Here is a 12,175-nt window from a genome sequence, read left to right as displayed (position 1 = left end):
CATTAAAAATCGGTCAAGATTCAAAGCAGAGTCAACATTTCATTCAAATATTTTAGAACGCCCAGTAGAAGATGAAGCGAGGAAAGATCCATGTATACCATCCCCTTGCGGACTATACTCACAATGCAGAATAATAGGCCAACAGGCAGTATGTTCATGTTTGCCCAATTATATTGGGAGATCTCCAAATTGTCGCCCTGAATGTACTATCAACGCTGAATGTCCAGGAAATTTAGCATGTATAAATGAAAAATGTAGAGATCCATGCAAAGGATCGTGTGGACGAAGAACTACCTGTATAGTTGTCAATCATTCACCAAATTGTCTATGTGAGTTAGGATACACTGGAGATCCTTTTGCAGGATGTTCAATTGTACCCTTACTTGAAGAACACCGAAATCCATGTAACCCATCACCTTGTGGACCAAATTCAATATGTAAAGAACAGAATGGTGCAGGGTCGTGCACCTGTTTACCAGAATATTTTGGTGATCCTTATTCAGGCTGCAGACCAGAATGTGTAACTAACACAGATTGTTCAAGAAATAAAGCATGTGTGAATAATAAATGTAAGGATCCTTGTATTGGAACCTGTGGGATCAATGCTGATTGTAAAGTTTTCAATCATGCCCCATCATGTTTCTGTTTTGAAGGATATACAGGCAATCCCACAATATCATGCCATCTTGCTCCACCCAGTATGTATATTTTCAATTTATTAGATTATTTTATTCATCACCATCTTCTTACTCGAATTTTTCCTTAGTCCAAGAGGAATCGAAAAAACATCCCTGCCAACCTTCACCTTGTGGTCCTTATAGTCAATGCAGAGTAGTGAACGGGCATGCCGTGTGTTCTTGTCAAGTAAACTATGTAGGTTCCCCGCCAATGTGTAAACCTGAATGTATGATCAGTGCTGATTGTTCTTTGGACAAAGCATGTATCAATTCAAAATGTCAGGACCCTTGTCCAGGCACTTGCGGTTTGGATGCCCGTTGTCAAATAATCAATCACAATCCAATCTGCAGTTGTCCTCCAGAATTTACCGGCGATCCATTTGTTAGATGTTTGCAGGAAGAAAGTAAGAAATATGGATGAATTACTTTGAGTATATTTTCTAAATTGATAATTTTATTAGGAACTCCCGTGATAGTTCCCAACGAAAATCCCTGCCAGCCTTCTCCCTGTGGTCCTTACTCTCAATGCAGAGTGATTGGAAACACTCCGGCATGTTCCTGTCTTCCAAATTTCGTGGGTCGTGCGCCTAACTGCAGACCTGAATGTCTTATAAATGCAGAGTGCTCTGGTAATTTAGCTTGTCAAAGAGAAAGATGCAGTGATCCTTGCCCTGGATCATGTGGCGCTAACACCGACTGCGTCGTTATCACACATCGACCTGTATGTTCTTGCAAACCAGGATATACTGGCGATCCATTCGCTAGTTGTAGTTCTATACCAAGTAAGATATAATCGGTTCTGAGTCCAAACACTGTGAACAATAAATTAACGAAATTTCAGTCATTCAATCTACCGAAGAACCTCCCTCTCCATGCAATCCTTCACCATGTGGGGCAAACGCTATATGTAAGGAAAGAAATGCTGTGGGTTCTTGTATTTGCTTACCTGAATATGTTGGAGATCCTTATACAGGTTGTAGACCAGAATGTGTAACAAACTCAGATTGTTCAAGAAAACACGCATGTGTTAATAATAAATGCAAAGACCCCTGTCCAGGTACCTGCGGACTGAACTCAGAATGTCGTGTTGTCAATCACGCTCCTCTCTGCTACTGTATATCTGGATTCATTGGAAATCCGCTGACTTCCTGTAGACTTCCACCTCGTAGTAAGCTTGTTGTACTTGTTCTAACAGTTCCAATTTAACTTTTCTTCTTTCTTAGTTGACGAACCGAAACGGAATTCATGTATACCCTCGCCTTGTGGGCCTTATAGTAACTGTAAAGAAATTAATGGCCATGCAGTGTGCTCTTGTCAACCAAACTATATTGGAACCCCACCTTTGTGCAAACCGGAATGCATGGTTAGTTCTGAATGTCAACAAAATAAAGCATGTATAAATAGTAGATGCAACGACCCTTGCCCTGGAACATGTGGGCTTAATGCACGGTGTCAAGTTGTGAATCACAATCCCATTTGCAGTTGTCCTCAAAATTATATAGGTGATCCTTTCGTGAGATGTATATTGGAAGAAAGTAAGGCTAACTATCTTTGCAATTCCTTATTTCTCTTTCTTGCATGTTCTTGATTCTTTTTTAGAAAAAGCTGTTGAGGAACCCAGCGGTAACCCATGCGTTCCTTCTCCTTGTGGACCAAACTCCCAATGTAGAATAATAGGTGGTCAAGCTGCATGCTCTTGTCTACCAAATTATATCGGTAGAGCACCAAATTGTAGACCAGAATGCATGATAAACGAAGAATGTCCCGGGAATTTGGCATGTCAAAATGAAAGGTGTAAAGATCCTTGCCCCGGTTCTTGTGGGTCTTTCACAACTTGTACTGTAATAAAGCATGCCCCTGTATGCCAATGTATAACTGGTTTTACTGGCGATCCATTCACAGGATGTGCTACAATACCGCCTTGTAAGACCTCTATTCACTTTACTTTCTATAATCTGTTCTTTCTCATTTCTTACTTTTCAGCTCCTCCTGTAACTGAAAGTCCTCCAAATCCCTGCAACCCTTCACCATGTGGCACTAATGCCTTATGCAAAGAACGAAATGGTGCTGGATCTTGCAGCTGCATACCAGAATACTTTGGAGATCCTTATACGGGTTGCAGGCCTGAATGCGTTATTAATACAGATTGTGATCGTAGCAGAACATGCTCTAATAATAAATGTGTTGATCCGTGCCCTGGCACATGTGGTATCAACGCTGAATGTAGGGTTATTAACCATGTACCGTCATGCACGTGTATTATAGGATATTCTGGTGATCCAACAAAAACTTGTACAATCATTCGAGCTGGTGAGCAATTTCCTTTCAGAAAAATCATAATGTTTGTTAATAACTACATTTGTATCAATACCAATTACGCTGAAATTCAGATTGTAATAATCCTATTTTCTTTCAAGCTTGGATGGTATTATACTTAGTGATGATTTCGTTTCTTATCAAAACTTTATAAGAATTTTCATTTTTTTCCTTCAAATTAACCAAGAAACTCATTGAACTACTGTATGAACTAGTTACAGATTTTGTAGCACAGTGAGAATCAGTAATAAGCATAATATGAATAATACATATAGTTTTGGTTTTCGAATGATGCAATTGGTATAAGTAAAATAAACAGTATTGAAGTAATGGTAACATTATTGTGGCATTATTTGGAAAACTTTAGTATTCATAATATAAACATGAAAAAAATAGCAGTTCAGGTATACAAACTTAAAAGTTCACCTCGAAAAGTTTCTGCGTAATATAAATCACTGAAGGGTCCAATTAGTCAGTAACTTTTGCCTACAAATTGAGAAAAATCTATTGAAACAAATAAAATTTCAATACTTATTTTTCATTAGTGATCGACGTTTCTAAAAACAATCTTTTTCCGTTATCAAAGCCTAAAATTCACTTTAAAACTTCTGCCTCAAATTTTAAATAGCCGGTAGTGACATGAGTTTTTAACTATTATGAAATATACGCAAAATAAATTACTTGAGCCAGTCTAAATTTTTTTGATATCTGAAATTAAGTTTTCCGATTCTTAACTGTTACGTAAGTTTCATAAAAAGTATTGTTAGGTCGAACATTATTATTCATTGTTAATCCTTTTTGAAGAAACAGCGTTAATTTTTTCTTTAGTTGAAGAAAAACCTCAACATCCTTGTGAGCCATCACCATGTGGTCCTTATAGTCAATGCCGTGAAGTTAACAATCACGCTGTATGTTCCTGTAACTCCGGTTATATTGGATCACCACCTATGTGTAGACCTAAATGCTTAGGCAGCTCAGAATGTTCACAGGATAAAGCCTGTATTTCTCAAAAATGTATTGATCCATGTCCTGGAACTTGTGGTATAAACGCAAATTGCAGAGTAATCAACCACAATACCATTTGCAGCTGCTCACCAGGATTTACGGGAGAACCGTTTATACGTTGCTCTAAACTGGAATGTATGTTTGCTTTTCTATTTTCTACTTTCTCTGTGTAATCTTCTTCTTTTCTAGTACTTCCACCTTCTAAAGACATAGGCGACCCATGTTTACCATCACCATGTGGACCTAACTCTCAATGTCGAATCATTGGCACTCAACCTGCATGTTCTTGTTTACCAAATTTTATCGGTCGACCTCCAATCTGCCGACCAGAATGTATGAACGACTTGGAATGTCCTAATAATCTTGCATGTAAAGCCGATAAATGTAAAGATCCTTGTCCTGGATCATGCGGTATTAATGCCCAATGTAGTGTAGTGAATCATAGCCCTGTTTGTTCTTGCCTACCTGGCTATAATGGTGATCCATTTAGATCTTGTTCTTTACCCACATTGAGTAAGGATGCTCAAAATTCTTTGGTGGACTATAATTCTAATTGAATTACTTTGTTTTTCAGCTACAGAACGAACTCCTCCATCATCGCCTTGTTTCCCTTCTCCATGCGGCCCAAATGCCGAATGTCGCGAGAAAAATGGTGCCGGTGCATGTATTTGTCCAAAAGGCTATGAAGGGGATCCATACGATAGCAATAAAGGATGCCATCGAGAATGCGAAGAAAACATTGACTGTTCATCACACTTGGCTTGTCTTGCATATAAATGTATAGATCCCTGTGTTGGAACTTGTGGAATATCGGCTGAATGTACAGTAATCCAACATGTTCCTACCTGTACTTGTCCACCAGGTTCCACTGGGGACCCATTTTTCCAGTGTAAAGAAGTTATTGCAGAATTACCCAAAACTGAGAATCCGTGTCAACCATCTCCGTGTGGACCAAATAGTCAATGTAGGGAAGTCAACAAGCAAGCAGTTTGCTCTTGTGCTCCTTCTTATATTGGTGTACCTCCAAATTGTCGACCAGAATGTATTGTCAGTTCAGAATGTGCTTTGGATAGAGCTTGTATCAACCAGAAATGTAGTGATCCTTGTCCAAATACCTGTGGTTTGGGAGCCCAGTGTACCAGCAAAAATCATAATCCCATATGCGCTTGTCCTCCAGGCTTCACAGGAGATCCATTTTCAAGGTGTTCACCACAACGTACGTACATTTTAATCAAACATAGTCAACTAAATGTTGAAAAACAACATTTTCAAAATATTTTTTCTTCTTTCACAGTTATATAAATAGAAGTAATTTCAATCAACCAAAGTGATTTCAATTAACCATAGAAACATTTATACAATTACATCAATTTAGAAAGTTTAATTTTCTTTGAATCCGAGGTCGTAAAATTCAATAAACACAAAATTCTGAAAATACATCTTGATCTCAAGTATTTTTTCAAATGTCGAGGAGAGCTATAGCCTGTACAGTAGTTTCCTCGGAGAAACATAAAATTTCATTTGTGAGCAAATAGAAAAATGAAAACATAATTCTATGTAATCATACTATATCTGGAGTATATTGATTTTTTATCTTTTCAGCCATTGTGGAAGAACCCCCGCAAACAGAACGACCACCATCATGCTACCCTTCACCATGCGGTCCTAATGCTCAATGTAAGATGACACTAGACAGTCCATCTTGTTCCTGCTTACCAAATTTCATTGGATCTCCACCTAACTGTAGGCCAGAGTGTCTCTTAAGCACAGAATGTAACAGTCAACTTGCCTGTATAAATCAGCAGTGTAAAGATCCTTGTCCTGGATCATGTGGAATTAATGCTGGATGCCATGTTATTAATCATCTACCAATATGTACTTGTTCCGAAGGCCATACAGGTGATCCATTTACCCAATGTAATGTAATCATACCAATCACTACACCACCACCACAAGTAGACCCTTGCTATCCATCACCATGTGGACCAAATGCTCAGTGCAACAATGGCATATGTTCATGCCTAACAGATTTCATTGGAAATCCTTATGAATCTTGTAGGCCAGAATGCATCCTGAGCACAGAATGTTCACGAGACAAAGCCTGTATACGAAGCAAATGTCGTGATCCATGCCCAGGAACTTGTGGACAAAACGCTCGTTGCGATATTATCAATCACATTCCAACTTGTTCTTGTCCTGATACATTTACTGGAGATCCATTCACCAACTGCAGAATGGTTGAACAAATATCAACAATACCTCAAGATCCTTGCCAGCTATCACCATGTGGGCCCAATAGCCAGTGCAAAAATATCGACCATCATGCAGTTTGTTCATGTCTTCAAGGATATCAAGGTAGCCCTCCATCTTGTAGGCCTGAATGTCTTGTTAGCGCCGAGTGTTCTTCGAACAGAGCATGTATCAATAAAAAATGTATAGATCCTTGTCCGGGCTCCTGCGGAGTGAATGCACGTTGTGAAGTCCGAAACCATAGTCCGATTTGCAGCTGTCAAGAGGGTCAAACAGGTGATCCATTCCAAAGCTGCAGAGAAATGCCAAAAGAAGCTCCTCCGCCAGTACAAACGAATCCTTGTGAGCCATCGCCTTGTGGTCCTAATTCCCTATGTAAAACAAGTGGAGAAACTCCATCGTGTACCTGCCAGCTGGGTTACATTGGTAATCCTCCAAATTGTCGACCCGAATGTGTAATAAATACTGATTGTCCGAGTTCTGAAGCATGCATAAACAACAAATGCAAAGATCCTTGTCCAGGTAGCTGCGGTGATAATGCAGAGTGTCGTGTAATCACACATACAGTTTCTTGTTCCTGTGCTACCGGTTTCACTGGTAATCCATTTGTTCAGTGTATTGTTATGGAAAAAGAAATATCTAATCCTTGTGAACCTTCTCCTTGTGGATCGAATGCTGAATGTAGACAAAGAAATGGAGTTGGTGCTTGCATTTGCATAGAAAATTATCAAGGAAATCCGTATGAAGGTTGCCGACCAGAATGTGTACTCAGCTCAGATTGTGCTGCAAACACAGCTTGCATCAGAAATAAATGTGCTGATCCATGTCCATCTGTTTGTGGAGAAAATGCAGAATGTTCTGTGATTAATCATATTCCGGTGTGTACTTGCCTTTCAGGATTCCAAGGAGATCCATTCGTTGTTTGTACTCCACTCCCTCCAATACGTAAGTAGAAGTTTTGAAACATCAAAATTTTAGCTAACAAACTGTATTTCAGTCCCTACTGAGGCAACAGTGGCAGACCCGTGTAGCCAAAATCCATGTGGGCCTTACAGTCAATGTCGAAATGTAAACGACCAGGCTGTATGCTCCTGTTTACCCGAATACACCGGATCACCTCCCAATTGTAAGCCAGAATGTATTGTTAGTTCTGAATGCCCACAAAATCGTGCATGCCACAAATTCAAATGCGCTAACCCATGCATAGGTACTTGTGGAATTGGTGCTAGATGTGAAGTCATTAATCATAATCCAATCTGCAGCTGTAATTCAGGATTAACTGGTGATCCTTTCACTAGATGTTTTGAATTACCACCATCAGATTTTCATCCAACAGAAAATCCTTGTATTCCGTCACCTTGTGGACCAAATTCTCAATGCCGGGCAGTTGGAGATCAACCATCATGTTCTTGTAATGAAAATTATATTGGAACTCCGCCTAGTTGTAGACCTGAATGTTCTGTTAATACCGATTGTCCCTCCAACTTTGCTTGCATAACGGAGAAATGCAGAGATCCTTGTCCAGGTTCGTGTGGATTCAATGCTGAATGTAGGGTGCAGAATCATATCCCTATATGTTCCTGCCTAGAAGGATTCACGGGGGATTCATTTACTGAATGTTCTAAAATACAACCTCCAAAACAAGAAGAACCTACAGACCCTTGTGAAAAAGCTCCTTGTGGTCAAAATGCTCAGTGCACGGATGGTATTTGTTCATGTTTACCATTATATCACGGTGATCCCTATTTTGGATGTAGACCAGAATGTACAATGAATACGGACTGTTCTCCAAGCAAAGCATGCGTTAATATGAAATGTATTGATCCATGTCCAGGAACGTGTGGCCAAGGCGCTACATGTGATGTTATAAATCATATACCAACTTGCAGTTGCCCACTAGGTTTTGAAGGAGATCCATTCACTAACTGCAGACCCATTAAAAAAATTGGTGAGTGAAATTATTATTGTTATTTTTTTTATTATTGATAAAATATGAACTATGTTCATTCATGAATATGTTATTTATTATAGATCAAGTACGAAATCCATGTCAGCCATCACCCTGCGGACCAAATAGTGTGTGTAGAGTAATTAATGAGGTTGCAGTTTGCTCATGTCAACCTGACGTAATCGGAAGTCCTCCATCGTGCCGCCCAGAGTGTGTAGTTAGTGCTGAATGTCCTTTAACCAGAGCTTGTCTCCATAAAAAATGTGTAGATCCATGTCCAGGTACATGTGGTGTGGGGGCTAAATGTCAAGTAATCAACCATAATCCAATATGTAGCTGCTTGGAGGGTAATACAGGAGATCCATTCGTAAGGTGTTACAGTTTGCCAAAAGGTAAGAATTCATATTAATCTAAACAAAGTATACCGAAAATCATGACTTTTAAAATATGAGCGAATAAATATATCAAAATTGAATCACGAACATTTCTGCCACCATGCCATTGATGACGTACTTATTAGAAATTTCAATTTGACAGTAGCGTCGACAAAAATCCTAAAATGGCTATTTAGTGGAATGTGTCAATCCCTTTCTTCTAAAAACGACAATTTAATAATATAACATTTACTGAAGCTCCTCACCCTCTTATCTGAGTTCACTGTTGCATGCTGAAAGTACTTTGCTGTCACTTCATTGGTCACCTGAAAATTCAGCGTGTCTAATTGAATTTCATCTGTTCAACTTTTACAGAATGCATCTTTTTATATCTACACTTCATAATCATGTTTCTTTTAAATGTTTAGAAAGCATAGGATTTTTTTTACAAAACTTGATTCAATACTAATTATTGACATCATCAACGAGTGACAGAAAACTGAAATATCACTGATTGCTATTCATTTCCAGAACTCACTCTTGGTGAAAAACATTTGGAATTAACTTTCGCTAAATGTTTGAATAGTTTGAGTATTTATTGTAACTAGCCTATATATACCTTTATATCAGAAGTTTTACAGTCATCAAAAGGAAACTCGAGGCTAATGACCTTGGCAGTTGATGCCTCAAATTGTAATAAAAAAGGGAAACTTGTACTTTGAGACCAATTATATCATAGTAACATTCTTATTTTTGTCAAACTCTTGAAATTGACAAAGCACACAATTTTCAAATCTATGAATAAAAAGGTTTGTGATTCAGTATTTTCATTTCAATTTCAAGCAAATTACAAACAAGTATCATAAATCATTCAAAAGACTCAACGCTCAGCCCGAGTATTTGTCTGAAAACTTGCTGTATTATATTATTTTCCACATACGAACAAAGACAAAAATATAATGTTTTAAAATGTATTTAAAACAGATTTTCGTGAGGAATGTTTTCGAAATTATATCTTCCTTCAGCAGGTACAACATTTTTCATTTTAAAATGTTATTATCTCAAGAAAAGTGAATTAGCATGCTCTAATAAATTTAATAGACAAGCCCATATGATTTATAAAAATGAGAATCGCAAATGAACTGTAATTCGATATTTTTTCCATGAAAACATTGAAGTTACATCAATAATATAAATAAAAGTACTTCCCACACAGTTAGCATTGTTTTGTGTAGTTGATATTTTGTCTTTTGTTTTCGTACCACTGTAAAATGAATATTACCTTCTTCATATTGAATTATAATTTATTTAAGTTGACTTGCAAATTCATAAAATGCTTTTTGTTAGATATAAATAATACATTATTTTCATTTTTCAGAAAAACCTGTTTCGATAAATCCGTGTGATCCTAGTCCGTGCGGTCCAAACTCACACTGCCTGGTTCGATTGGGCAGTCCTGCTTGTTCGTGTCTCGAAAATTACGTCGGTATACCGCCTAACTGTCGACCGGAGTGTACGATAAATCCTGAATGTCCTAGTAGTCGCGCTTGCGTAAATCAGAAGTGTCGCGATCCGTGTCCAGGAAGCTGTGGTTCTAATGCCATTTGCAATGTGATAAATCAGAGTCCAGTGTGTTCCTGTCGATCTGGATATACTGGTGATCCCTTCCAAGGCTGTGTAACTGCACCTGGTGAGTTTTATGCATGTGTTTTTTTTTTTAAAAACGAATACCGATGATAGTTTCTAATGGCGAACGTGTAAATGTAATGCTAACTGATAATGTTGACTTATCAAAATATCACTGGTATTCTGTTCTTAGCATGCATTTCTAGTTTGTATTTACATTCACAATGGTTTCCTCCTTGCAGCAAATCGAGAATAGTAACAAGTTTATTTCAACTTGCTTGAATGTATACGTTGAAGTGAAATTTCCTTCTTCATAATCGTAGTGAAAAAATAGCAGTTTCAAAAACGGTATATCCCCGACATTTCATCAGGAGATAATAAGTCAACAAACATTTCACAAAATGATTCAGATATATTAATATATACAATTAAAATACAACCTCTTGGAAAAATTACATTGTAGTTATATTAATGACTTCGTGGCATGATGTGTTGTATTTAAAATGTGGGAAAACCGACTAGACAATTTCTACCCTTCTGAGTTTCACAAACCTGTTGTACAACTGTTTCCTAAATGATACCATCTTCAATTTCAAAATGAAAACCTAGAAATTTTCCGAAATGTTTTTGCTCGTATTGTGTGTGCGTTAGGCAGATACTTTGAATAATCCTTAATTTTCGGAATGCATAATATTTACAAGAGAATAAACCATAGTTTTTTTCAGTACGATAAAGTCATATATAGCTGTATCATTTCAAACATGAAACAACAGGAAATTTCACTATCAATATTTTAACTCTGGATATGAAACTGCAATCGAGGAACCTTATAATTAATGCATGCTCCCGCTGTACATACTAATTGCTTTTATTATCAAGGGGATGTAAGGTAGGGATGATCCCCCAACGATGCCAGCGAGCTTAAAGATCACCTCCCTCCCAATTCCGCCTGCTTAAATCAATAAAATCCTTCAGAAGATCCGTTAAGTCTTAATAACTAGAGCTTCGTAAAAAATGGTTCACGAGCGTATTCACAGAACAAATTCCTCTTACCTCGACGCTTACAATTTTAATTCCCCAATGCTTTACAATAGACCCTGCAAAGCAGCTAATAAATGCGTCGATATAAACTACATGGTGGTATTAATTGGTATAAGCTTAGAGCTCCAAGCGAAACTAAAAGGGTATCTAATATTTGCGCTTCTGATTTATAACTGTATCAAAATAATCCCCAATTCTCATTACAGCCATGTTGCCAGAACCTGAAAATATCAATCCATGTATACCATCTCCTTGCGGAATAAATGCTCTTTGTAAAGAAAGAAATGGAGCTGGTTCTTGTATTTGTCTCCCTGAATATGTAGGTAATCCCTATGAGAAGTGCCGACCAGAATGTGTTCAAAATTCAGATTGTCCATCAACCAGAGCTTGTATAAGAAATAAATGTACAGACCCATGCCCCGGTACTTGTGGTCCACAAGCTTTCTGCCGCGTAATCAACCACTCACCATCTTGCACCTGTATTGAGGGGTATATTGGAGATCCATTCAAATACTGTAGCGTTCCTGCCCAAGAACGTAAGATTATGCCCTAATTGATGATATTCAATAATTAATGTGATTGCTTTCCCAATAGCCGTGCGTGATACAATTGATTCCAACCCTTGTCAACCATCTCCATGTGGACCAAACAGTGAATGCAGAAAAATAAATAATCAAGCTGTTTGCTCCTGTTCTCCCAACTATATAGGTAGCCCCCCAGTATGTAGACCAGAATGTGTAGTGAGCACTGAATGTATTCCAAGTAAAGCATGTATCAACCAAAAGTGCGTCGATCCTTGCCTTGGAACTTGCGGGCTCAATTCAAAATGCCAAGTTATTAATCACAGTCCTATATGTTCTTGCCAAATACGATACACAGGGGATCCATTCCTGAGGTGTTACCCAATACCCCGTGAGTTTGATCTAATTTGTGTAATT

At 38.0% G+C, this 12,175-nt stretch overlaps 1 protein-coding gene and 1 long non-coding RNA gene across 2 annotated transcripts in view; one reads left to right on the top strand and one right to left on the bottom strand.

The window, feature by feature from the left end:
* The window catches only part of dpy (fibrillin-like protein dumpy), a 225,421-nt gene that overhangs the window by 167,434 nt on the left and 45,812 nt on the right, over nucleotides 1-12,175 (top strand). The window contains 16 exon segments of the mRNA XM_074170270.1: nucleotides 57-698; nucleotides 767-1,081; nucleotides 1,139-1,459; nucleotides 1,519-1,845; nucleotides 1,901-2,212; nucleotides 2,277-2,600; nucleotides 2,661-2,987; nucleotides 3,822-4,133; nucleotides 4,188-4,511; nucleotides 4,573-5,214; nucleotides 5,601-7,193; nucleotides 7,246-8,196; nucleotides 8,280-8,588; nucleotides 9,949-10,260; nucleotides 11,444-11,773; nucleotides 11,832-12,149. Of these exon segments, the coding sequence (XP_074026371.1) occupies nucleotides 57-698; nucleotides 767-1,081; nucleotides 1,139-1,459; nucleotides 1,519-1,845; nucleotides 1,901-2,212; nucleotides 2,277-2,600; nucleotides 2,661-2,987; nucleotides 3,822-4,133; nucleotides 4,188-4,511; nucleotides 4,573-5,214; nucleotides 5,601-7,193; nucleotides 7,246-8,196; nucleotides 8,280-8,588; nucleotides 9,949-10,260; nucleotides 11,444-11,773; nucleotides 11,832-12,149 (7,659 nt within the window).
* The window catches only part of LOC141480349 (uncharacterized), a 34,937-nt gene continuing 32,883 nt past the window's right edge, over nucleotides 10,122-12,175 (bottom strand). The window contains exon 3 of the long non-coding RNA XR_012464281.1: nucleotides 10,122-10,257. This is a non-coding gene — a long non-coding RNA (uncharacterized lncRNA). The remainder of the gene's footprint in view (nucleotides 10,258-12,175) is intronic.

This window comes from Leptinotarsa decemlineata, unplaced genomic scaffold (genome assembly GCF_025532065.1).
Source record: "Leptinotarsa decemlineata unplaced genomic scaffold, Ldec_3_MD MMD2_P_RNA_scaffold_7, whole genome shotgun sequence".
Classification (NCBI taxonomy): domain Eukaryota; kingdom Metazoa; phylum Arthropoda; class Insecta; order Coleoptera; family Chrysomelidae; genus Leptinotarsa; species Leptinotarsa decemlineata.
This window is presented reverse-complemented; position numbering and strand designations above follow the sequence as displayed.